This window comes from Pituophis catenifer, unplaced genomic scaffold (assembly GCF_029215685.1).
Source record: "Pituophis catenifer annectens isolate HBS135680 unplaced genomic scaffold, rPitCat1.0.hap2 SCAF_1, whole genome shotgun sequence".
Classification (NCBI taxonomy): Eukaryota; Metazoa; Chordata; class Lepidosauria; order Squamata; family Colubridae; genus Pituophis; species Pituophis catenifer.
Genome location: NW_027256881.1, coordinates 100020335 through 100047443, shown reverse-complemented (window position 1 = coordinate 100047443; position 27109 = coordinate 100020335). Strand labels below are relative to the sequence as shown.

The 27109-nt window shown below is 35.8% G+C and overlaps 1 protein-coding gene across 7 annotated transcripts in view; it reads right to left on the bottom strand.

Moving 5' to 3' along the window:
* The window catches only part of FYN (FYN proto-oncogene, Src family tyrosine kinase), a 120177-nt gene that overhangs the window by 11144 nt on the left and 81924 nt on the right, over positions 1-27109 (bottom strand). For 3 of the 7 annotated variants that reach the window (XM_070932803.1, XM_070932806.1, XM_070932807.1), the window contains 7 exons: positions 25058-25135; positions 12514-12771; positions 11158-11254; positions 8972-9070; positions 8061-8164; positions 7183-7332; positions 53-217 (listed from right to left, as the gene is read on the bottom strand). In XM_070932803.1, the coding sequence (XP_070788904.1) occupies positions 53-217; positions 7183-7332; positions 8061-8164; positions 8972-9070; positions 11158-11254; positions 12514-12760 (862 nt within the window). In that variant the 5' untranslated portion in view covers positions 12761-12771; positions 25058-25135. Of the gene's footprint in view, positions 1-52; positions 218-7182; positions 7333-8060; positions 8165-8971; positions 9071-11157; positions 11255-12513; positions 12772-21446; positions 21554-25057; positions 25136-27109 lie in introns of all 7 variants that reach the window. The other 4 variants (XM_070932808.1, XM_070932809.1, XM_070932804.1 and 1 more) reach the window with 3 other exon arrangements.

Sequence of the window (27109 nt, the reverse complement as noted above, 5' to 3'; positions counted from 1 at the left end):
TCCCCAATAGCTGGGGGCTGACTAAATAAATTAAAATATTTTCTCAGCATACCCATCCATACTTCCCCAAACTGCCCATTTCCCAGTCTCTTGATCAACTGTAGTGATTCTCGTGGAATTTCCCAGACATCTTTGGTTTTGACAGACAGGTCAGTGAGCCTTGGCATTCCTTTATGACAAGGGACTACTAAGCGGCAGCAAAGACCCGCAGCTCTCTCTGATGAAGGAGAAGTAAAGCACAGGGAAAGAAAAGAGTAACAAACATCAAACAAACATAGCAAGCATAGAAGAAAAAACAAACAAAAATAGTGCTAGTAAACAAGTTAAAACGTCTGTTAGTAGCATTCCAAAATAAGCTTGAAGATTAATAATTCCTGCATACCACTGGAGGTGAGAACTGCTTCCATTCTTTTGGAAGACTATAAAAACTTGGCTTTGCTGGTTGGCCTAGGGCCCCAAGGAGTGGGCCGAACACTGGAGGTGGCTGACAGGATAACAGGAACTCATCCCGGTCCCGTCAGTATCTTAGTTCTGGCTTCAGCATAGTTTAAAATTTTTAATCTGTGTAGTTTTAATGTCTTAATATTTTAAATATTTTTCTACTTGTTTTATAATTTGTAAACCATCCAGAGTCACCTTATAGGGGAGATGCGTGGCATAACAAACAAACAAATAAATCCCTAAAATTTGTACTTCCATTAATTCTGAGACCTCTGTATTTTAGATGCCACACTGCTTTCTTTTGCTTCGTTTGAATAGGAGACGGTTATAAAACGTAAAGAGATGAGACAAGATTCTTAGCCTAATCCTGATTTCTGCTTTGCATCTATTTACCTTAAGAGTCTTTTTCACAACTCCCCCAGAATGTCACATATTAATAAGAATGACTCTTAAACAGAAATCACTAGTCTCATTCAACTTCATTCTGTATTACTGTTTCTTTCTTAATTGATTGGAATGGCATTCAAATGTTGGCATGACCTACTTCAACCTGCCTTCTTTTCTCTCTATTATATTTCTATTCCTTTCCATTCCTCTATTCTTCTCTATTACCACTGTTAACAGGAGCATCAGTATTAATTTTGGTTGTATTTTAAAGTCAATCAGATCTTAGACTTGAGAAGAAATGGGGGACATATACAATCATGTGAAAAAATTCATGTAAAGTTTCCTCCCCTTTCTTTAAACATATATGGGTATATAAATATTTTATCTTCATTACACAGTATAGGAAGAAAATGTGACCAAACAGCTATGAAAAACTGACATTTATCCACTAAAAAAAATTAACAGATATGCCATTCCCTTCTATGGAAAAAGTAAATATACTCTCAGCGCTGATACCTTCTACTTTTCCTCTTTGGTAGAAATAATTTCAAATATAGCCTTTCTTGTAACTGTTTGCCAGTCTCTTGACATCAACTGGGAGAGGATTTTTTCCCCCTACTCTTCCATACAGAATTTTTTTCATCTGTGAAATGTTTGAGGGATTTCTTGTGTGAACAGCTTGAGTCAAATTACCTCATGTCACCACAGTGGGATTAGATCCAGGTCATTCTAGAACCTTTCACTTCTTTTTTTTCAGCCCTTCTTTGGTGGATTTACTGCAGTGTTTAGGGTCACTGCCATTTTGCAAGGGTCACTTTTGGCTGAGCATCAGTCTTCTGACAGATGGCCCCACATTTCAACCTCTGTACGAGGAAGAATTTATAGTGAATTCTAGGATAGTGAGTTGCCCAGGTCCTGATTAAGCAAAGCAGCCCCCAAACCCTAACATTTTCACCACTGTGCTTTATAGTTGGTATCAGGTTTTTTCCCCTGGGGAATGCTCTCTTTGGCTTCCACCAAACATGACTTTTGGTATTGTGGCCAAATAACTCTATTTCTGCCTTAGCATTCCAGAGTACATGTTCCATAAATCACGTTCTTTGCCTAGATGCCAATGAGCAAACTTTAGACTTGCCCTGTTGTGTCTTTGGACAGCAAATGTTTTCTTCTGGCATACCTCCCACATAGATCTAATTTGTGCAGGTTCTTTCTAATAGTAGACTCTTGCACGTTGGGGAGAGCTACCTGTATGTCCCGTGATGAAATTTTGCGGTTCTTAGAGACTACTATCAACATTGTATATTCTGCTCTCAGGTTGCTGGCCTGGTCTGACTAAGTTGGCAGTTGTTGGAAATCTTGTCCATTGTAGATGATCTTCCAGACAGCAGAATGATTGATGTTAATTATTAGGCAATGTTTTAATATTCCTTCCCAAATCTATTGACATATATAATCTTCTTTCTGAATGCCTCAGCGCGCTCTTTTAATTTAGGAATAGCAATCCCACAAACTTCAACAACAAAAAGCATTTAAATGAGGTTTAAATAAGACTGGTTTCTCCCAAAGCCTCTCTCATGATGTTGTTTATATACAATTATACAATTGTATATTCAATTATATACAATTAGCAATTATGTTTATTTAAATTACAGAATGGACTACAAAATTTAAATAATCTATGTATTTGTTTTATACCCTTCCTCTATCAATATACATTGAAATAAAGATCAAATGCCTGTATATTGAAATATATTAAAAAGGAAAAAAATTCAATAGAGTGTACTTTTTCACATTATTATACATACTATAGATGTTAAATGTTGCTAAGTAGGCATTATGCAAAAATGAAGGATGGAGTTTGGTCATGTGGGTTATACATGGGTATCATGAGTACACATGGCTATTAGAAGTAGAAATTGAAGTTTTAAATCAGGAATGTTAAAGTAACTCTTAAAATAAAATTTACTCAATTGACTCTTTAGGACTAAATTACTCTTTTTTACATCTTGATATTTCTTTTAAAAAGAGGGGAATATTGAACAAACATCCAAAACAAGAAGCCCTGAAAAGGCAGATCTTTAAAGTATTTTGTTTTAAACTCTGGGAAAAGGCAGAGAGCGAGTCACTATTAAGTTTAGGAATATACTGATATCAGACAGTTGTTTCTGAGAAGTGGAAAAAATAGTGTATATCTTCACATAAGGAGACACTACTTTCAAGTTTGTTCTGTAGACTCCATATTGAGTTAAACATTGCAAATGCAGCAGAACTATGGAAATGCATATGCAAATTTGATTACCAGGAGCCAAATATATTGACAAGTTCTGGAAGAGTGTATATTATATACATCCAACTGGCTATTTCAGTCCTGGATTCAGTTAACATATGGAGATCCTACTCCTATGCTGCCTAAAACTTCTCTTGCCACACCATAAGAATAATTTCTGACACACAACTTGCTGTTTTGAGAATAGCTGCTCTATTTCTGAAATTCCAAACTATTGCAGGGATTAATATGCATAGAAAGTGTTCACTGAAATTGGTGAACATCTGGAGAAGGAAGACAAGGTTTTCTTCAATTACTGGAAGATACAGGGAGGAAGTCAGCTAGAGTAAACCACAGAGGCTACAAACCAATGCAAGCATAGGAAATCCCTTAAAGGGAGTCTTAGATGCAAATAGTTTGCATATCTATTTCCAATATTTTTATTCTGATCACTCATTTTACAGTGTGGTTTACATAAAAAGTTGGTAGCATTCAACTTTTACATAAAAAGTTGGTTTACATAAAAAGTTGGTAGCAAATAAACTATCATCTATAAATTCTAATTCTTGACGATTATTGAATTGAAATCTAAAAGACATAGACAAATAGAAAGGTTTTCATCTGACACCAAAAAAGAATTCAGACTTGGCATCAGGAGAATGCATTGTATAATCTGGACTTCACAATCAAGGATGCTTTTCTTTCTTGTCTGGTGAATCCAAAGAAAAAAAATTTCAACAAAGATTATGACAGCTATCAGGTTTATATTTGGTGCAGTTTTATAGATTTAAATTGTGTCTGGGTTAAACTTGGAGCCACAGCTGCTTCATGTTGCATGGCAGTTCACGCTATTTTGAAAATATGTAGGGCACATCATATATTCTAATAAAATATTAAGATAGCCTGAGGTTACCTCTTTCTTGTTTTATTGTTGTACCCTTCCCCAATTTCCCAGAAGAGACTTGATGTTTGCTGGAGAGTCTATAGGCTGATTTATCTATCTCTTCTACTGTACTGTGACTAAACAAATGGTTCTTAGCCATCCTATTCTTTTTTGTAACAAGAGCCAAGCATTATCTTTTTTCCAAATTGCATTATGGCATGATTGACTCTTGAAGGACAGAATTATTCCTATCACACCTAGCCCGAGAATAATGAATGCTAAAAGCAGGAGAAAGCTGGTCAGGGTTGACAGAAATAGACCCATAACATAAGTCTCAGTTATTGTAGCATGTTTCTGAGCATGCTCAAATAATCTTGGGCCGAATATGAACTTTTAACACTATTATCCTAAAATGTTTTTATTCATTACAGTCGCCAGAATGCTTCAATGGGAACAAAAGAATCTCTCAGTCAAGTGAATCTCAGTCTTTCTCTCTCTCTTTGTTTTTTCATGTTGTATGAAGAAGTTTAAGAGGGCAGGGGAAAGGAAAGCTGGTGTTGATTTACCAAGGTGGCTTGTGAGATGAAGCAGAAAGTAATCAATGATTGACACTTTATTGTCTGAAGAAGAAACCACACTTCTTTTGTAAAAACAGCTGGAATGGCATAATGCAAATACAGAGTTGGTAAAACATCATCGGCTCTTGCAAGTGTATTAGCTGATGATGTAATTGCCTATGACCAAATACCTTCAACAGGCCCATCATTAATTTTAAGGACTGTCTCCTATTCACTCACTGTTCTCTGGCAATTATGGACTGCTTGATAAAACTTCCAGGCAAAACTCCAGATTGACATTCTGGATTCTGATATCCTCTAGAAATACTGCTAGGAAATTACAGATGTTGCTATCTGAGCAAGTACATGGTACCAGGTTGATAACAGTTGATCCTGGATGATACCCCTGGAGAAGCATATACTTTTTAAGTAGAATTTGTCCTATTAGTGACAAAACTATGCCATGGATTACTGCAATATTATAGCAATAGCAAAAAATTAGATTAAAAAAAGAAAAAAATTATTAGAATTGGAAAGATGCAAGTGGACAGAATACATGGAAGCAAAATAGCTTTCTCTGATGCAATACAGAACAAGGAGACAACATCTAAGAGCTTCATGCAGTATTAATTAATTAATTAATGTATTAAACAATAGATGAAACATAAATGTATAAATACACTCTAGTTAGCATGCATCCTTGGGTGAGCAAAAAGAGAAGCATTTTAAAAAGTGCCTGAATATAGAAGAATGAATATTGCATAATGTTACTAAAAAGATAAAATAGTTCAAAAACATTGCTAAACCGATTAACTTCTAAAACAATTTAGAAAACAGTTTAAATATTGAACATTCTTGGAAAGTCATCTTACAATAAGTAAATATATTTCTAAGTGTCTGGAATGTTAAGAACTTTGCACAGAATATTGTATGCATGCATATAGTAACACACAACCATTCTAAGACACAAGAAGGCTATTTTTAAAAAACGAATTGTCCTAGAGACATGCTTTTTTACTTATTTTACAACAGTGAATCAGAGTAGATAGTAATTAGCCAATTAATACCACCTACATTCAATGAAATGAGAAGGACAAGATTTCCCCTCCCAAGTGTTTAGGAATCTTTTAATTGGATGAGGGCAATTAGAAACTTTCAGGGGAAGGAGCAATATTGTTAAATGAAAAGAAGCCTACTTGCAAGAAACTGGATCTTCCCCAGTGCTAAAATAAAAACTATGGATTACTGCTCAAGATACAGGAAGTATAATTTTTCCCACCTGCTATCAAATTTATCATTAATTCTAATGTTAAAAAAAAAGAGCGTGTTTAAGGACCTTAGAAAGTATATTACTTTAAAATATTAAACACATTTATTATTTTACCATTATTATGATCCAAAACTGTCTAAAAGAATTAAGACTGTTTTATAATTTGCATCAATATTTGTTAATTAGATGAAGAAAAAATTAAGTTTCTAGGAATGTGGTGTTTTGTTTTGTTTTACCTAAAAACAATTCTGACAGACAGACAGCTCTGTAATTTTAATGTACTATGTACAATCTTTAGAGCCAGTTTGGTACAGTGGTTAAAGTACCAGGCTAAAACCAGGAGATTATGAATTGCAGTCCTGCTGGGGACATTGGTCAACCACTTTTTCTTAACTCAATGAAGAAGGCAGTAGCAAATGACTTCCAAAAAACCTTGCCAAGGAAACTGCAAAGGCTAGTCTAGGCTGTTGTCATGAGACAACAATTACTCAAACGCATGCACGCACACAAACACACAAAACCCCAGCAACAAAACAATAAAACCATACTTGCATAAATATATGACTAAGTGTGGTTTGATCTTAGCCATATCAAGCAATGAGCATAAACTACAAACTTTCTATTTCACCACTGTTTACAGCATTAGCTGTCAAATAAAGGAAAAAGGGGAATATAATATTTGTGGAATGCTTGTACTAAATTGTACAAGATGTACTCCATCAGAATATACAAGCATAATGAGGTGATGATGAGGGTCACTGGAAGGAAGAAAGAATGTTCTGTCACTTACTTAAGGTGGCATGAGCTGACAAGAACAATTTCTTATATATGATCCTGATTTGTTTACTGTCAGCTTCAATCCCAGCATTGCAGAGAATGAGGGAACAGCCTTTATCAGTACAATTTGTCAGAAGAAATATGCTAACAACTATAAAAATTCAAGAACTAAGCAAGTCCATATAAGGTATTCTGATGATAGGTGGATGAAGCTCTTTCTTTTTAAGTGCCCCGAGTTACAGCAAAAAAGCCCGCAACTTTGAGCATCATTAAAATGACCATAACTATGGTCTAATATGACCATAACTATGGTTTATATATGCAGGTATATAAAAAAATTGCTAGTGAAACTTAAGGAGTACAGAAATGCTCTGAGATTTATATAACAAAAGTCACATTTTAAAATGGTGAGTCTTTATTAGATTAATATCAGAGATTCATCTAAAGTATTTATCTCCAAATTAAAGACCAAAAGAAAAAAGAAGACTGTAATTTCGTTAACGTTTTCTATTTAACAAAAGATAATAGAGAGCCATTATATCAGTAGCATTTTTATTTTAAAGAAGCTGAATTTATTTAACAACTGAATTTTCAAGGTTACCTGAATAATGCTGAACAAGTTGTTGAAGAGTTTCAAACTGTGCCCTGGTTGTAATGTAATATCCTCCACTGTCAAGCTTGCGGATTTTATAATGTTTGACATGATCACCTTTCATATCATCCCAATCACGAATAGACAATGAATAGGCACCTATAATAAGAAAATTTAACAGCTACATGTAAATAAATAAATAAATACAATATTCTAACCAAAAATTATTTAAATTATTTTGGTAGCATGTTACTATAAAAATGGAGTATCCAGTATAATTTTTTTGAAATTAAGGAAAGCAGAAAAGGACAGCATTAACAGTAATTCTGAACTGCTGAACAATTTAGAGCAGGGGGGTCAAACTCATGTTGTCACGGCGGTGTCACGTGACATATCAGGACTTCCCCCCTTCACTAAACTGGGTGTGGGCGTGGCCAGTGCGTGACGCATCCAGCCAGCGGGCTGAGAGTTTGACAGCCCTGATTTAGAGGTTCTTTTACAATTCTTCCTTGATCATTATAGTCAGAATTAGATCTCTTTACTATTGTTTGCCACTTTCGATTTTTAGAGCAGAATTAAAAAAATAAAATAAAATAAGGCCTTCTGAAAAGTCAACTCATAAGTTAGATGCTATTTTTTTTACTTAAGACACAATCACATCCAGCACAGATTTTATAAACACAATGTGTTGTTTATCTACTAGGTTCTGCTGAATTTAAACTTAAATTGCTAAACTGAATGTAATGTTTATCTATTAAGTTCTACTAAATTTAAATTATTATGAAAAATTAATTTTCTTATAGTATTTTTTGTTTCATTTGAGCATGTTCATCACCTTCATTGATGCCTTTTTCTCTGCTTCTTAATTAAAACATAGGCATTACTACCTTTGGTGGTTTCACTTTCACGAATCAAGAAGGTTCCTCGTGGATTTCCAAAGGACAGCAGCTGCCTCTCAGCATCTTTTCGCCCAAGTTTCCCAAAGTACCATCTGAACAAACATGCCAGAAACAAAAGTTTTCTATCTGGAAGTGGAATTGTTTTTTGAGGATCTAAAACACTTAAGCTTGCATAAGGACCATCATTCAAGTTTTTCTTGTGCCTTCAGCACACTTATACGCAGATTTATCCCAGCAGTAAAATTTTGATTTCTGATAATGATGTACTAGCAGAAGGAGCCAACACTAATAATATGATTCTTGAGACATGATGAACACATAAAAAGTTGGCAACTGTAGTCAGACTAATTTGCACACTGATAGGCATAACCTCAGAAAGGCCCATTGACAATTGATTATGTATGATCATGTAATCCTAAATCAGCAATTCAATGTAAAACACTGCACAGCATAATCCAATACAAAAAAATATTTCTGATAAGTTATAGATAGCATTGTAGGGCTAGGAGTTCATGTTTATTCAAATACTGCTTTTAGAAAGGCTTCAATATTTCCTTTACTTTTGATATTTAAAACTGAAATAATAAATGTTGTTCCATCTGCCTTTATTATGAATTTAGCTTTGGGCAGATAACTAGAATAAAACCTTCACAATCTCAGTGTGTTTAAAACCACTACACTATAAAGGATATATTTCTAGACCAGAAGATTCTGGATATTTCTACTCGGATCTAGTAAAAGCTAGCTCAGCCCCCCCCCCACCACCCTCAGTCTTTCCTTTAATTACCCAAGCATTTAGCTGAAAAAGGAAGGTAATGTAATGGGTAATTCCTTGAAAGACACCACAGTTTTAACTGTTCTCTGTCCAAAACAATCCTATTTTTTTTTTAAATACATACTCTTCTGCTTGGATGGAGTCAACTGGAGCCACATAATTACTAGGAATATAACCAGTTTCTCCGGTAGTCAAGGATCGGGCTTCCCACCAATCTCCTTCCCTGCAAAGCAAGAATTAGAAAAACACAACATCGGTTTAAAGATAGCCATCATAATATGCCTACCTTGGTCCTGATTCAGTAAAATAATCTATCCTTTTTGAGCATTCATAATTAAAGAAACAGACAATGGAATGTATTTTTCTTTTGGTACTACTGCCTAGAAATTCCACTAGATGGAGATCTTTTATAACAGCCATAACACACAGTGGTTTGTGCCATGTTATAACAGAGAATCATTCAGAAAACAGAGAAAGCAAGCATTAACTGGTATTGCTGTGTTTGTACAGTTTGCTTCCATGTTAAAAGAATGTAACAGTGTGGGTGGATTCCATAGCTCTCTTGAAAAGATGCCTGCTTGTGTAATTTCACTGATTTTCAAACTACTGCACTCTGAAATGACTGACAAAAGACTGAAAATGTTTAAAGTTGAACTTTAAAAAAGAAACTGGAATAAAAAAAAATATATCCAGCACAACATGGGGAAAAATGATTAGGCATCCTTTGGGCATTTTGCCAGCATAATTATGGAAACTCTAATATCCCCAATAAAAAACTAATATTAATTATATACTATTATGTACTGTTATGTAAATCTGGATAGCCTTACTGCAGATTTAGAAAACTGTAATAAAATTGCTTATTATTCAAGTTTGTTAACTTTAACAACAGGACCATTTTGACGCATAAAGAAAGCAGACATAAATGAAAATTTATAATCAAAATATGATTATGAAAATGATGTTATTCTTAAAGTAAGTTTTAGTTCAACCAACTATGCTTACACAACCAGCAAAGATATTTAGGCATAAGGAATCATGGAATATTCCACAAATTACTTTGTTTTTTAGTTCAGTTTTATAATCTGCCTGTTATCTTTGGAAAAATACTGTTTTGATTTTCAGAATCTTTATTAATATTTCAAGGATGGAATTGCCACTATATAAACAAGAAGAAGCACATTATGCATTTAAGAAATATTTTAACATTGTAAGGGAAAGGGAAAGGTTTCCCTTGCACATATGTGCTAGTCATTCCTGACTCTAGGGGGCGGTGCCATCTCCGTTTCAAAGCCAAAGAGCCAGCGCTGTCCGAAGACGTCTGCATTGTTATGTGGCCAGCATGATTAAACACCAAAGGCGCATGGAACGCTGTTATCTTCCCACCAAAGGTGGTCCCTATTTTCTACTTGCATTTTTTATGTACTTTTGAACTGCTAGGTTGGCAGAAGCTGGGAAAAGTAACTCTGTTACACGGCAGTAGGGATTTGAACCGCTGAACTGCCGACCTTTTGATCGACGTTGTAGGGTTTTTTAAAAAAAATGTTTTAAAATAAACACTGCATTTTTAGAAATTCTTAAAGGCCTTGTTTTCAGTATTTCTACATTTATTTTAATTTCCAATCTAGGATAGAAATATTAATCATAGCAAGTCAAGGCCAGCTAAAAGATAGAAGAGTCCAGATTATTCCTCTTCATAGATGTCCATAACTAACTACAATAACATCAAAACGACAAAATGTTAGATCATAAAATCTGCTTGAGGCATGGAGTTTGCATCATGATGCAGATTTTGTCAGCCCCTTCTCTGGAATACCAGATTCTTTCTGTTCTAAGATCAATCAATCAATATTTATGACCAATGACCAGCGAAGTAACTCAGTTCAAAAATTCCTCTCATCAACTACCAAGATAATATAAGGGTGAACAGCTCTTGTTTTTTGTATGTGATCTGATGGAAACACATTATTTAGATGAATGGCAATAAATTTGAAAGACAAGAAGATATAGGGAGAAAATTAATCTACCCCCCCATGTTACATACATCAGACATCTACAATATTACTGATTTTATTTATTTATAAGTGAATACTGTTACTCATCAAAGTAATAGTAGCAATAGCTCCAGCATAATTAACAAGTAACTATTTTCTCTCCTCTTTTATTATCTTAAATAATCAATAATCTAAATGTCCTGCCTGATATGGAACATTTCTTAATATCACAAAATAGAATTTAATACATCATTGCAATCAAGGGAACAAACCATCTAGGCATTAAAAAGTAAGTCATATAGTAAACAGAACTTACGAATTGTTAAGTATCTGGAATTTTTCTCCTTTATGAAAACTTAAATCATCTTCTGTTCTTGCTTCGTAATCATATAGAGCTACAAAAAGAGTTACACCTATAGAAAGATAATAAAAGTGAATGCAACTTTTACAAATTGCAGTGTTTTTAAAACAAATTCATTATTTCATTTTTTTTTCATAATGGAAGAAGGAAAAGATAAATTTGAACCTCTCATTTTATTTTTCACACAGCATTTTGCATAGGAAGCCCAAAACATTTGGTTATATATACACTATATAAATTCTAATGCTATCTTTTTCTAAAATGCTTTGTATGTATTATCTTTGATTAATGTTGTCCAGCAGAACTGGAGATTCTAATGTGGTTTGCAGTGCACCAATGTGTCAGTGGATACTTGTTTTGGTGCTGGGTCAGGCTCTTCATTTATTTAGTGAATTAATCACATTTATTACTACCACATCTGTAAGGCTCTTCCCCTCCCCCATTTTCCTTTGCATATTCGAGAAGAATATAAATTTGAATTAATAAATCATATCTTGGCATATTGCAAATTAAACTGACAACTTCCAGCACTATATTTATTTCCAAGAATGCAACTTAATAATGAGCTTACAAGCATCATAAGCTCACAACATCATTAGATGACCATGGAGCATAAACCTAAGAAACAAACACCATCTCTTTATTCTGGATATCTATGGGAATACAATCATACACCATACAAAATAATAACATGGTTTGTTTGGCTTTGGCATAGTATGTTGTAGGAGCATAGCCACTGTAATTTGTAAATCATGGTTAATGGCTTAGTGTGTTATAGATGCTGGCCTGCTGGTATCACACCACAACTTAGTGTGCTGGGTTAATGTATACACTGATATTTTATTTAGGTTCAACTATTAATTTCATGGTTGGTATCAGCAACAAGCAAAATGAACTTCAAATGTTATTATCTATATAGCCTTTAAGTTCTTATGCTGCTTCAGAAGTTATAGAAAATTAAATCTTAAATCTAGAAGAAAATATGTTTTCAAAACTTGTATAAGAACTGATTCCATAAGAATGTTGGGCTCGGTATATTGAACATACATGATGAGAAAATAATATCTACTAAACCTATATGACTGATTTTTGCCAGTAGGGAAGCAAACAATGACACCGGAGTATGAATAATAAGTATGTGCACATCTGAATTAATACACTGGTGAACTCTGATAATATTTTCAAGAAGTATGTCTGAGATAAAGGCAAAGGGATTTAAAGAAGAAATCTACACTGATTATTTTTTCTTATTGAGGAACATAAACATGCTTTAGAAAGGGAATGGATGCAGTTCTTGTTGTTATTATTCACCTGTTCCTCCTCTTGTACGCAATGTACCAGTATGTGATGAAGAATTAACACCACCGAAGACCGTCAATCCTTGTCCTCCAGCTGTGGGGAAATTGTTGTAGTTTGGAATTGAAGTCACACCAAAACTTGGGTAATGCTGAGGGGTAGGATCTGTTCCATAGCGATAACCCGAACTCTGGTTTAAACTACCATCCCTCTCATCGGTCAGTTTTGTTGCTTCTTTATCCTTACATTGCACACAGCCCATTATCTAAAATCCTGCAAACATTAAAACAAAATATACAGTATAACACTTGTACATTTCAACTAAAGTATACAACACATACATATTAGGGAGTTATAGAATTAGAATCATTTTTGGGGGGCGAATACCTAGGCATCAAATTGCTAAAATCAGGCTAACTTTTCTTGGGGTGGATTCTAAAAAAAGAAATTATTCTTGGACTACAGAGTTAGCATTTACAATAATTTACAACTCTAAATTGTAAATATGATAGGACATCTTACATATTTTTGTAGGATTAAATATACCAATTCAGTTTATGCCAACTCCATTCTTGCTGCAGTGAGGGCAAGAGTGGATATTCTATCAGTGTTGATTATGGCTGTGGATATTAATGTAATTAATATTATTTGACTTATGCTCAAAAGGCAAGGAATCATAGATTTCATACTCTCTGCAATAAACTGGAAAACACCTTCATACCTGCAGGATTTCTATATGTTCATGATGTTGGCAATGGTATTATTTTTCTTTAGGAACGGTTAAATTGAAAAGATAGTGCCTATGGCATAATTTTATAGAGCATGGACTTCTTGATCCTGTAGCTGAACTCTGAAGATGGGTAGTTAGAATTTCGTCCACTGCCCTTTTTCATCACCAAGTTTTCCCCTTGGCACTCCTCATTTGGGTCATGAACCCCTAACCAGTTTGGCCTTTTCCAAGAACGCTGGATGAGACTGACCTGTTGGCTGGGAAAGAAACTTTAGCTAGTACCTTGAGGAGTGAGGCAGATGCAGCCTTAGTCCCTTCTTTTTATTTTATTATTTTATTTTATTTTATTTTATTATTTTATTTTATTATTTTATTTTATTATTTTATTTTATTTTATTTTATTTTATTTTATTTTATTTTATTTATTTCATTATTTTATTTATTTAGTAAAGTATGTAATAGGTAATAGATATAAGTATAAACATAATTATGAATACATGAAATGGATACATATAAAAGGAAACATTAGGACAGGGATGGTAGGCACGCTGGTGTCCTTTTGCACGCCCCTTAGAGACCTCTTAGGAATGGGGTGAGGTCGACAGTAGACAGTCTAAAGTTAAAGTTTTGTGGGTTTGGAGAAGAAACCACAGAGTCAGGTAGTGCATTCCAGGCATTAATGACTCTGTTACTGAAGTAGTATTTTCTGCAAACAAATTTAGTGTGGTTTACTACAAGTTTGTATCTATTGTCTGCTCATGTATTGTTGTGATTGAAGCTGAAGTAGTCATTGACAGGTAAGGACATTGTAGCAGATAATTTTATGTGTTAAATTTAGGTCTGACCGAAGACGGCGAAGTTCTAAATTGTCTAATCTCAAAATTTGAAGTCTGGTGGCATAAGGTATTCTATTGCGAGCAGAGGAGTGGAGGACTCTTCTCGTGAAATATCTCTGGACTCATTTGATTGTATTAATGTCCAATATGCAGTACGGGTTCCAGACAGATGAGCTGTATTCAAGAATTGGTATAGCAAAAGTTTTGTATGCCCTGTTTTGCAGTTCAATATTACCAGAGAAGAAGCTACGCAATATTAGGTTAACAACTTTTAATGCTTTTTTGGCAATATTGTTACAGTGAGCTCTGGCACTTACACCATTTGAGATGAGTACTCCAAGGTCCTTGACAGAGTGAGGGTCATCTACAAGGTCGTATCCGCCCAGCTTGTATTTAGTGTTTTGATTTTTTTTTGCCAATGTGTAGGACAGAATGTGACTTGTGCTCAGCGAGCAGACATCAGCCAGGAAAACAAAACCAAAACCAAACCAAACAACTCACACTGGCTCCCAGTTACTGTACAAATTAGAGGGAAACAGCACAGCAGGATCTCAGATCTTGCAGGTCTTTTATGCTCCCTTTAGATGGACACAAAGTCACACCTTTCCACAAAATTGTGACAAAGCACCTATATTTAACCGTCTGGAGATAATCTGTGGAACTTTTCCTTTGGGTTTCACACTATCTGCATGCAATACTTTATAGGTTTCTGAAAAGCTTCTAGAACATGAAGTTAAAAAGGACATGGTTTATGGCAGGGGAAGATGAGAATATGACCAGAGATGTATTATTCACCTGCTGAGCCAACAGAAAATGAATTAACTTTCCAGTTATTAAAAGGTGGGAAGAGAAGAAAGCAAAGAATAAAGTAATTCTTCAAAAATTTATGATCTTAGAAAAGTTATGCCAATAATGAATATACCTAAAACTTCCAAGCTGTAAAAGATGATGATGGAGAGGATGATGATGATAGTAATACGAGTAATATTTCAAAGAGATAAAAGCCTATCTGTGCAAAAAGGGTATTAAATTTATGGGCTGCGGCCAAATCTCTCCCTTTTTTGCTGGCATGTATTTTCTGTGAAAGAGATGGGGAGGAGTACATGGAAATGTTTAATGGAGAGATTTTTCCCCTTCCTTTTCTGTTGTCTTTTTCAACTTGGCTCCAATATCTAGGCAATGCATTTTTAAAAGCTCCTTGATTGCAGGACTGCATAATTTGTGATGAAGGGTGTAACCTACATGTTTTTTTTTTCAAACCAAGACTTAGAAAAGTGGTCCATTCTTTCTTGAAAACCCCATGCATGATATCATTGAAAGCTTAGTTAAGAATCTGGAGGAAGTAACGAAGTATTATTGGATGGGATCCAAAATGACTCCAGGGCTTGTGTAGGTCATTTTAAATGCATCCTCTATTCTGCAGTAGCACAGAGCTCTAAACAGCCAGAGGACGAAAAATTAACTCCTACAGTTTTCACATCAGAAACATCACTTGCAGGCATTTCAACCTTTTAGCAAGCTAGAAACATATGGCTTAGCAGGACAATGGTGATATCATTTCACAAAATCTGGAAATCATTACGGCCTACAACCAGCAAATATTATTTTGGTAGTAGTTCTAAAATGTCACATCCCTTCTTAATTATTTGGGCATGTCTGGGTGAAATGAGTGTTTTAGCAAATGACATTGGTTTTACAAAATAAGTGTATTAAGAAGTTCAGTTTGTATGTACTTCTCCAAAGCAAAATGAGGAAGATGCTAATTAAAGGCCATAGAAATTATAAAACTGAGTGATACTGAAATACGTATTTCCTCATAAATTCCAGGGTTTGTTTGCTTTATGAAATCAATAATTCTGTGACCACTTGACAGTATGACTGAAGTTGCAGTATGACTGCAATCTTACAATATGCTTTCCTAGAAATAACTCCTAATGAGCATTTAGTAGGGGTGTGTGTGTGTGTGTGTGTGTGTGTGTGTGTGTGTATCAGACTATTAATTCCTATGCATATTACCTAAGGGAATATGTTCTATTCTACACTGTACAGAATTACCTTGCAAGTGATAGATTGTCTCCTCGTGCAAGAATATATAGATATACTGATTGGAATGATGCAACAATATGCAGGAGCAGATGGACAAAAATGTAGGTATCAGCAACATTCCACCTCTTACAACGACATCCAGATTTTAAATGCTCTGTTTGCCAATGTACTTATGTTGCAAAAAGCAAATGTGTCATCATGTTTCAGAATCTAAAGTTAAGCTGTTCATATGTTTGATCATGAGCACTTTGTTACAGTCCAGAAATAAAAGAAAAAGCTCCACATAACATATTGTGTCTTCTTTTGAAATCCAGAAGATTGGAGTTAAATGAGTTTCTACAAAATTGAAAACCAGACAAATGTTTATATAAACTCTTGCTCTTAGTTTCCTCCTACTCACTTTTTATCAATTCTTCCTGGCAAGAAAAAGAGAAGCAAAACAAGCATAGTTCAATTGAAGCAGGTACTTTTGCTCTGATTCAAGAAACAAGCTACAGTTATGGACAGTTCAAATGGGATACCAATCTCTCCACAAAAAAATTATGCTCAAATAATTCCACTCACTTGAAGCCTGGAACAACAGCCTGGTCCAAAGATAGAGCCCAACACAGCACACTTTGGGCTTACCCCAGCCCAGCAGTGTGCTGTCCTCCCATTTTTGTGATGAGAGATAAGTATGTTTTCTGGAAAAGCACTGTCCCCGTGCATTCCTATAGCCAGATGTCTGAGATTAGATTGGCAGAGACTTCCTATCAAGAGCTATGGCAGGAAGGCTACTGGCTATAGCACAATAGGTCTGCCTTGCAGTGTCACAACCAATTCATTCATATGCAGAGTACTTGCTAAAAGCCCCGGCACTACCATCATTTCAAAAAGTCAATCCAACTGCCTCTTCTTTTCGGTAGAAAGATTGGCAGCAGCTAAGGTGAATGCCCCCTTCCTGAGAAGTGGAGGAGATCAGCTCCAGGCAAATTTACATTGCCTGGAAGGAAGTGGGTTGACTTTGAGGACCATACAGGAAGTGGTGCACTTGAATGAGGACAAAGAAAAGGGAAGTTCTAGGAACTGCCATTGGAAGTTTTGCTAATGCATAGCTGCAATTAGGATAGCTGATCTCTTTATTTTGTGTGTGCACAAAGGGTATTATTGACCTTGTGGAAGACCTTGATATTCCCCTTACTGAAAAAAAAATTGGCTGCCACATGAAGATCTATTCTTTCCAGCAGCTAAAGCACAGCTGGTCATGGAGACATAGAGCCCTGAAGCCAAAGGGGAGAAGGGGAACTGGCAATAGATCAACTGGAGCCTTGCAGGTCCTCATCTTCCATTTTTCCTTCCTGCAACATAAAATGTTCCATTTTCCAGTGGAAAACACCAGCATTTCCTGCCAGCTCACCTCCATCCTACTTTAGCCTGACTCAGCAACAGGTTGACACTGAGATGGAGGCATTGTTGGGAGAACTTGCCTGCAACAAAGAGTAAAAAGCCTATCACATTGACAGGGCAAGGTATGTGCATGAATTAATCTTCTGCTAAGATGTTGGGCTCTTGTATGTTTGCATGCAGTACCAACTATGTAGGACAGGATAAGCTTGCATAATCCAGATTACATGTACATTAAAACTACAAAGCTAGAGTAAAAAGTACATGCAAAGCAGAAAACTCACTGGGACAAAAGAACTTCAGGCAACAAATTAATTCACTTCTGGCTCCTAGAGTAGAACATGTATTCTTTCAAGAAATCACATACAGAAATATTCCAAAAGGTTTTAACAATTATACACTGAAGCAAAGAGCACAAGTGGATTTCCAGTCAACATGTTCATCATGAAAGTTATAATTCAAAGCATCTGAAGAGTGTCAAATTGGGGATAGCTTGTATATGCCAGATTATCTGGGAATTCTTATTTGGAAATAATATTTATTTACAACAATTATAAATCATTCAACTCAGATGACTTTGTATGACCTACAATAATAAAATGAAAATTAAATATCAAACAATGAAAACTCCATCAAAATAACTGCACATGCAACAAAATGTAGTAATAAGCTATATCATGTGTTCACGAATTGATAACAAATTAAAAAATATATACAAGAACATTCATATAAAAACAATATTAAAACATAAATTAAAATCTAATCAAATTCTGCTATACTAATAAACTCGGAAGTAATCTTAGCATAAAAAGGCATTCCTCTAATTTGGAACCAATGTAATAATTGCATACCCTACACCTCTAAAAACAGGTCCTCAAAAAAATGTCACTTGCATATTTTGGAATAATGGGACTGCTGTTGGTAGCTTCAATCAAGCAATATGTTCCAGAATTGTCTTAATATCCAGGAATAAACATGTATCTCTGGAAAGGCTGCAACAATTGAGTCTCTAAGACTGAACTAGTCTGTAAGAACACCAAGACAATAAAAGAGTCAAAACTGGCAAGCTATAAATTGGATCGCTTAGGTAAAACATAGACCAGGTGTCTTTCAGTCTTAAAATTTGGAAAAGAACAGCCAAGAATCCATTAACTCAAAAAGGTGGGAGGAAAAAGTTTAGCTCAGTCTTATGTATAAGTGTAACCAATATCTTTTCATGTATTCAAATTATGTTTATACTTTTACCTGTTATCTTATATATGCTTGACAAATAAATTTACGATTACGATTATGATCTTATCTTCAATAAAGCAACATATTGAGTTGTATCAAGACTGTGTTTCTTTTTGCAAAAACAAGTTTCTGGTTAGGAAACCAAGTGGACTGTTGCACTTTTTTAACTGATCTACCAGTTATGGGCTTATGTGCTATTTATGGTGGATAAATGTCACTAAAATCAAGTCTCCATGTAAACTATATATAAAACAACTGGCGTGATTTTTTATCTATTATTGTGTTAATTTATAATAACTCCAATAATGCCTCTACTCAGATGTTGCCATTTCAGGCCACCTATGGTTACTACCTATTACCTACGGTACATCTATACCCATTTTGCCTCCCCCCTTTCCCAGGAATGCTGAATCTCTTAGTACCTTTTCATGGATCAACTGGATCACACCAGTTGAACACTTGTGCAAGTGTTCTATTGACAGATAGCAGCAAGAAGCATTTCCCTCCCTTCCTCCATTGTTGCTGAAGGTCACATCTGGCTTTGTATCAGATTTCTCTCTGTCACCCAACAGACTAAGCAACTAGATGCAAGTTTATTGAACCATTTGCCATACTTGCATAGATCAATACTATAGACATTATTCTGCAGTTTCCAGCCACACGCAGATTCTTTCCTCCCTTGTGCATCTTTGAACCACTATTCAGTTTTTGTTATGGGATAAGGGAAGAAGAATTGGCATGGAATGTATTTTAGAGTTTCACTGCAAAAAGACCAGACCTAGAAGACATGATTCATTGGCAGAGTTACCCAGACATAGAAATGCCATGGGATGTGATTGACAACATTCATGCTCTGTACTTTCTCTGACATACTTTCATAACCAAATGACCTAATTGGTGACACATTCTACCTTTGGCAATAATCTGCAGTTCTGACTCTAAGAGAGAAGTAAACTGTTTGGGGGATGGAAAAGGAGACATCTGTACAATTAACTAATAAGAGATGAAGATTATCCCATTCAAAAGGAAGTTTTGAAATGGGCAATATTCCTAATGAAGAAAATAGATAAGATGGAAACTAAGCTCTGCTATGAGGAGTCAACTGGAAGTGGAGATTGGGACAAAATAGGAAATTCTCTCTTATTGCAGCCAAAGAATAAATATGATTTATATGTATTATTAAGATCCTTAGGCAGAATGAAGGAGTACAGACTTTGAAGGGGCTTTGTCAGCTTCCAGTTGGCAAAGATATGGAAACAGACAAGGAGACACAATGCCCTTCAGTCTCCCACAAACTGAGGGAGGGGGAAGAGCCATCTGGCACCTTTAAATAGGAAGGAGAAAATAGGAAGGGAGACAATATAAGAGGTGACAGTGGTGATGAAGGAACCAACATAGTTCAGGCCAGCTGCCTGCTAAACTGAAGGCTGGGGAAAAATAAGTAATAGACAGTTAATGCAACAAGGTGAGAAAAAAAATGCTTAGGATTTAATCTCTGGCTCTGTCATTCATTCATAATTCAGGAATATAATTCTACATTCTGCAATATGCAGGCTGCCTGCTGGATATATATTTTTTTTGTCTACAATAAAGCAATTTATCCAGGTGCATTAAAATGACAAAACGTCTGCTAGATTGAATATGGGCTTGATTTTCTGAAGAGATATTTATTGCTCTGCTTATGTTATCTCACAAACATATAGAACTGAGCACCGCAAAAATGTTCAAGAGAATCAATAGGACAACAATATTTTTGCCCAATTTCCAGTTCCAGTCATTTACCAGCTGACTGAACAGTGTTAATCCTATTTCCTGGTTGAAAGCCTGAGTGAAATGGGTCCACATAAGAAATGTCATCATACATAGAATAAATAGACCCAAGTCTACAGCTGAGTGAAAATTCCTTATTCCACCCACCACAACATTTTCAGAATGTCATCCAAAGGAATAAGTAGTTTAATGGAAATAGCAATGTGTTTCTTCATGTCACATGTGACAAGAAAGCTTTCTATAATTTTCTTCCTCCTCACAAATATAAGTAGTCCTCAACTTAAAACCACAACTGGAGCTGAAACTAAGCAAGGTGGTCGTTAAGTGAAACACACTACCGATTTAATGACTTTTTTTTTGCTTCAGTTGTTAAATGAATCATCATTGTTAAGTGAATCTCATGGTCTTTGAGTGAATCTGGCTTCCTCCCTTGACTCTGCTTGTCAGAAGCTGGATGGGAAGATCACAAATGGTGATTAGGTAAACATGGGATGCTGCAACTGTCATAAACACATGCTGACTGTCAAGTGTCCAAATTTTGATCATGTGACTGTGGTAATGTTGTGATGGTTGTTAAGTGCAAGGACTGATTTGTAAATCACTTTTTTCAGCACCATTGATGACTAGCAGTTACCTAGTTTGAGTATTGAAATGTCTTCAAGAAAATAACAAAGTGTTGTAATTTTGGACAGTCACTAAACAAATGGTTGTATGTCAAGGACTATCTGTATATTTTAAAAACACATTGATATGACACAGCAGTGTTTTGATAAACCTTCCTGGGGGAAGAGGCAGAGAAGGGCGATCAGTAATGTCTCTATACGCCAGGCAGATATGTGGTTTCTATGGCTCAAAAGTTACTATCAAATTATAATTATTTAGATGACATAAGGGAGAAGTTAGTAACACATGGATAGTAATTCTATTAGTATATGAAAAAAATGAAATACATTTTAACTGAACTTTAAATTGAAATGTAGGTTCATCCACTTTGGTTGCGACATGCCATTCAAAGGACAAATGTAGATCTTGACTTCAAAGCCCCTTCAAAGTGATGCTATATAATATGAGGGACACAAAAGAAGCAAAAAGTAAACTATAGCTGCATGTAATTCTGATAAATCAAGTAGCCATCTAAAGGAAAAATGAAGATACCTTGTTCAGAGATGCTTCATCATATTTGCACTTGTAGGACTAGTGAATCTACTAAATATATGCTGTTTATTAGCTGCTAGGTCTAACAGTTCTGAACAGTTAAGTGACTGAAAATTTAGAATTTAAATTACTTTTAATGCTATCAGTCAAAATTTTGTAGGCACCAGGACAAGACTTTCACCATCAAGAAATATCCCCATTTTTTTTTTAGCACCAAGACTGATTTATGCTCAATACTGGAAAAAGGAGGAAATCCCCCCAGAAGAAGAAATAATAAAGAAAATTCTGACATGTGCAGAAATGGATAGGCTGACACTAGAACTTAAAAATAAGGTTGAGACAGAATACTATAAAATTTGGAACAAATTGTACCAATGGCTGGAAAGGAGAAAAGGAGTTGGAACGAAAAAAAGTTAAAGTTTGCAGAACTGACATGGGGCAATATTTTGACAAATATGCAAATGAAGTCAAGGGGTAGTAGCAATGTATGATAGGTAGTAATTATATTTGTTGTTATGTTAAAAAAATATGTATGGATATGATAAAACCAGGATGGCCACACTGTGTCCAATGTTTTTAATATGTACTTAATAATTTTTTTATAGATATATAAAAAAGAAATACTCCATTTTATTTCTGGCTTGCTAATAGCTCTGGAAAAAAAAACGAAAACAGTGGCAATACTGGAATAGGAGGGGTTATTTTTCATTTTTGCTTCACTGGTTTGAGGCTATTTAATGGCTGGTCTTGCTATGCCTTGCAACTGACTCTGTTCTCAATATATATTCATATTACTTTTTCTATCCGCATTTCTCAGAATGCAGAAAGGAATTCCAGTCTTATGATTTTGGAAGTGAAATTCAGGCTTGTTCTGGTTTCTATTCTGAGGGGCACCACACTTTTCAAAGAAGCCTTTTACTGTAGATCCAGTGGGAGGAAGCATCCGAAATTGTCAATATCTGGCAAGTCTAGACATGAATAAGTGTACATTCCATTCCATTTTGACACTATTTTCTTTTTTCCCAACAGGGCATTAAAACAGAAAAAGAAAAGAAATTCATAAATATATTTTGATCTCATAATTATTACTAATTTCATGCTATATTTCATTATATTTGCTGCATGGAATTTGTAATTCCTAAAGAGATAGGCAAACAAGATTGAAAGAATAATTTGCTCAAATATAAGGCATACACTGGAACCATAAACAAGCATTGCTTGACAAGGAGAGGCATGCTTAGAAACGTGAGAATAGCAGTAACTGAAATTAATAGTAATGAATTTATGAATTATAAACTTAATACATTTGAAGTGAACACCCTACTGAACCTATGAATTATGTGCAGCAGCTGTACTTTAAAAAGTGGGTTAAGGGGAAGAACAAAAGCTAAATTTCATTTAAACTTAGATTTAATTACGGTTTAATGTATTAAATAAAATGTAAGATGATAATTCCCTTGTATTTATCTGACATATTAAAATGATATCCTATAGGGACTCTGGAGATTGTTAACAGCAGTTTGGGAACAGTCTATCAGCTAAAGTGTAGCTTTAGGCCCGTGATGGCGAACCTGTGGCACGCAGAGCCCTCTCTGTGGGCATGCGCGCAGTCGCCCCAGCCCAGCTCCAATCGTGTTTCTCCACTGCGTTTCACTCAATCAATTCCAACTTCTTGCGAAAGAAAAAGACATTCTGAAGTTGGATTTGATTGAGCGAACTTTTTCACTCGCACGCTTCACAATAGGGGAGACAGGGTCCTGTTCTCCTCCTGAAGATCATTACAATGCAACTGTCTGTTGGCTCGGCAAAAAAAAGCAGTTGCTTTTCCTGCAGAGCTGCCAGTGTTGGGATGCCCCATCTCCCTGCCGGCCAGCTGAGTGTGGGTGCGCTGCTCCTGGGCTTGTTAGACTTCAGATGTCATTCCCACCATCCCGCACCAGTTCAGAGGTTCCTTCCCCCCCAAGGGGGGAGACAGAGAGAGAAACAGAGGGAGACAGAGATAGAGAGAGGAAGGAAAGAGAGAGAAACAGAGAGAGAGAGGGGAAGGAAAGAGAGAGAGGGAAAGAGAAAGTGGAAAAGAAAAATGGTATTACAAAAGTTTTTTTTTAAATTGTTGATAAATGTATTGTTTCAAAAGCAGAAAAAGTCGCCCCAAAGGAGTCTTTGAAGCTGAATGCTGAGAGGCACCGATTTCCTCTGCCTTCTGCGTTCCCAGCCTGCAAAGCAAATGGCCCAGAGTCTCCTCGCTAAGCGGCCCTGCTGAGGCCGCTTGCAAACTCTGCCAAGTGCGGCTCCAAACATTCAGCTCACGCGTCCCTCCCGGCCAGTGCCAGCACCACAGCGGTGGTGGAGGAAGTGCACGCCCTGCCTGCTCTGCTTTAGCTGGCCAGAGGTGGGGCTCCATGCCACCGCCTGCCAGCCAGAGCACCATATTTGTTTGCTTGCTGGTTGCCTCCGAAGAGGAGCTGCGCTCAGGCTGCCTGGGCTCCTGCCACGTGGGGGGGGGAGAGAGAAGGGGGTCGTCTGCCCAACAGGATTCAGCTTGTAGTTGCCTTTATTGTGTGGATCTCTTAACACTTGGCTTTGGCTGCCAGCCTCCACTCCCCCTCCACAGCCCAAGTGGTTGGATTCACACAACACGTGAAGCTGGGCAGGAGAGTATGTATGTAAGGATGGATAGATAGATGAGACAGAGAGACAAAGAAATGGAGGGAGGGAAAGAGAGAGGGGGGGAAAGAAAAAGAGAGAGAGGGCAGGAAAGAGAGAGGGGGAAGGAAAGAGAAATTATATTATAAAAGTTTTTCTTTTTTATTGTTGCTAAACATAATATTTCAAAAGCAGGAAAAAAATGAAGGGGCATAAAAGTCCATTTATCACGTTTTTCTTAGAACAATTAGCTGAACTCTGCATTGTTTATCATTATTTTAGGTAGTAAAACCTCATTATTCAGGTTAAATTGCCATGTTGGCACTTTGTAATAAATAAGTGGTTTGGGGTTGCAGTTTGGGCACTCGGTCTCTAAAAAGTTCGCCATCACTGCTTTAGGCAATGCTGTGCATTCTGATCCAGCGTATGCATTTTATGACACAAATAAAAATCAAGAAAACTTTATGCACTCTATTACTTAAATCAGTGAAATGTTAGAACATATTGTAATATTTCAACTACCTGAAAAAGTAACTGCTGTAATATGATAAGAAAACAAGCTTTATCAGAAACCCTCTCAATTATTTTTTAAAAAATGTTTAGGACCGTTCTGCATGCTGAGCCCAGAGCAGTCTCTTCTTATTTCTAAGATAATTTATTGTGTTCATTATAATAATTTGTACCTATTCCATTTGGCTTAGTATTCCAAAGAAAAGTCTTGAATGTGTTAATAGAATGTAGCTAATCTTGTTCAGCTCACCTTGAATGAGTTTTGCTTCCACCCACTGCTCCTTTGCTTTTACGTTGCTCTTCCAACAACCTTCAGATCCCTTTCTGCCTTTAAATAGAAAAGAAAAATGAAAGACAAGTGACTTCGCAGCAACTATATCTTAGTACTAAATTTTTATTATCTATTAAATACAATGATATAGAATTAGAAAGATAATTCTTCACCAGGAAGCTTAGTTGAGATGGCAGTGGGAATAAATAACTGGGGCCGCGTCCTACCGCTGATTTCACAGTGCTGGAAGTAAGTTATGGTCAGTGGCAAGCCAGGAAGCACTGCCCAAGAATTAATTAGGACTAGGAACTAAAAGCAAGACCAGAGATCCAAGACACTCTGAATACTGAACTATGTGTGATTTAGAGCATGGCTCAACTGGAAACAAATAAGCTGTGCATTCTGATCCAGCATATGCATTTTACGACACAAATAAAAATTAAGAAAACCTGGGGCCACGTCCTAGAAGTAAGTTGCTGGAAGTAAGTTATAGTCAGTGGCAAGCCAGGAGGCACTGCCCAAGAATTAATTAGGACTAGGAACTAAAAGCAAGACCAGAAATCCAAGATGCTCTGAATATTGAACTATGTGTGATTTAGAGCATGGCTCAACTGGAAACAAATAAACTTTTTATACCACATCTTTGTTCAGGGCAGTCCTTTTTCACTAGAGGTTGTAATTAGGTGACTTCCTAGATAGTGGGTTCCTGATATCTCAGAAGGTAAACTAAGCTAAGCTAAGCTAAGCTAAGCATAGTATACAAAATTGTCTGCTACAACATCTTGCCTGTCAACTTCTTCAGTTTCAATCACAATAGTACACGGGCAAACAATCTACCAACTCAATGCTCTACCCAATTCTGTTGTTACAGCCTCAAACCTTCACAGTTTCAACCTCAAACTGTTTACCGTGGACTTCACTCCATTCTTTTTTATTATTATTAAAAAGTTTTTATTTTATAAACACGCATACATACAATATATAATCAATCAATCAGTGTATCATCTGAATACATCTTTTTTCCTCTTACTCCTCCAATATTTATCATATTTTGATATTATCATTTCATTTGTTGTAACATTTTCACTACATTTACTTTTATATTTGTACCTTTAACTATTCGACAATTCTATCCCACCCCAACCCTCCCCCCTCCCCATCCACCCCCGACTTCCCAGAGCAAAAGCATTTAACAAGCAAAAGCTAAATTATACTAACCTACTACAAAGTTTAAAACTCCCTCACACTCTTTAACTCCTCTTTTGCAAATTCATCAACCTCCCTATTGTAAATTCTCAAAATCAGTTAGATTAAATTCTTTCTTCCTGAATATAAGAGCCTTTTTCTTGGTATGTAATCCAATAGCTTTAACAATATTACAAGCATTTTTAAACATTTTATCACCTATACCTTTTAAAATAGTATAATCTTATATTAAACATTTAAAAAAAACTCTTTATACATCAATAAGACCTTCTTAGTTCATTCCTCAAAATATAAATTTCAAAACCTTCAGGAAACTATCCCTTAAATTTTTAATTAACCATTTCTATATTTTTTCCAGTCCTTCTTCCTCAATCAACATTGCTCCCTAATGAAGTTCTAAATTAGACATTTATCCTCTTTAATCCTTCATAAAATTAGACATTTTAAATCTCTCTCAAGTCCTCCTGATTAAACTCTTCCAAATTCCTTTGCTTTCCCCTCTTGGTCTGGAAAGCATCTTTTTTGTCCAAAGTCACATTAAACTGAGTTTCTGCCCCATCTTGTTCCAACAGCTCACGACTGTCTAACAAGACTTGAAGTGATACTATATTCTCCTTTGTCTCCATGTTTTGAGTCAAAACAGTTTCCTCTTCCTGAGACCTTTCATCAAAAAAACCTTTAAGACTTTCCAGTAAAGCAGTGATTTGTGACTCAAAAATTTCATGTATTATAGCTCTTATTTGTGTATTTGCTGGTGTGTGTAATAATAGTCCTTCAGCACTTTCAAAGGTGCCAGCCATTTTCTTTTTTTTTTTTTCCAAAGTC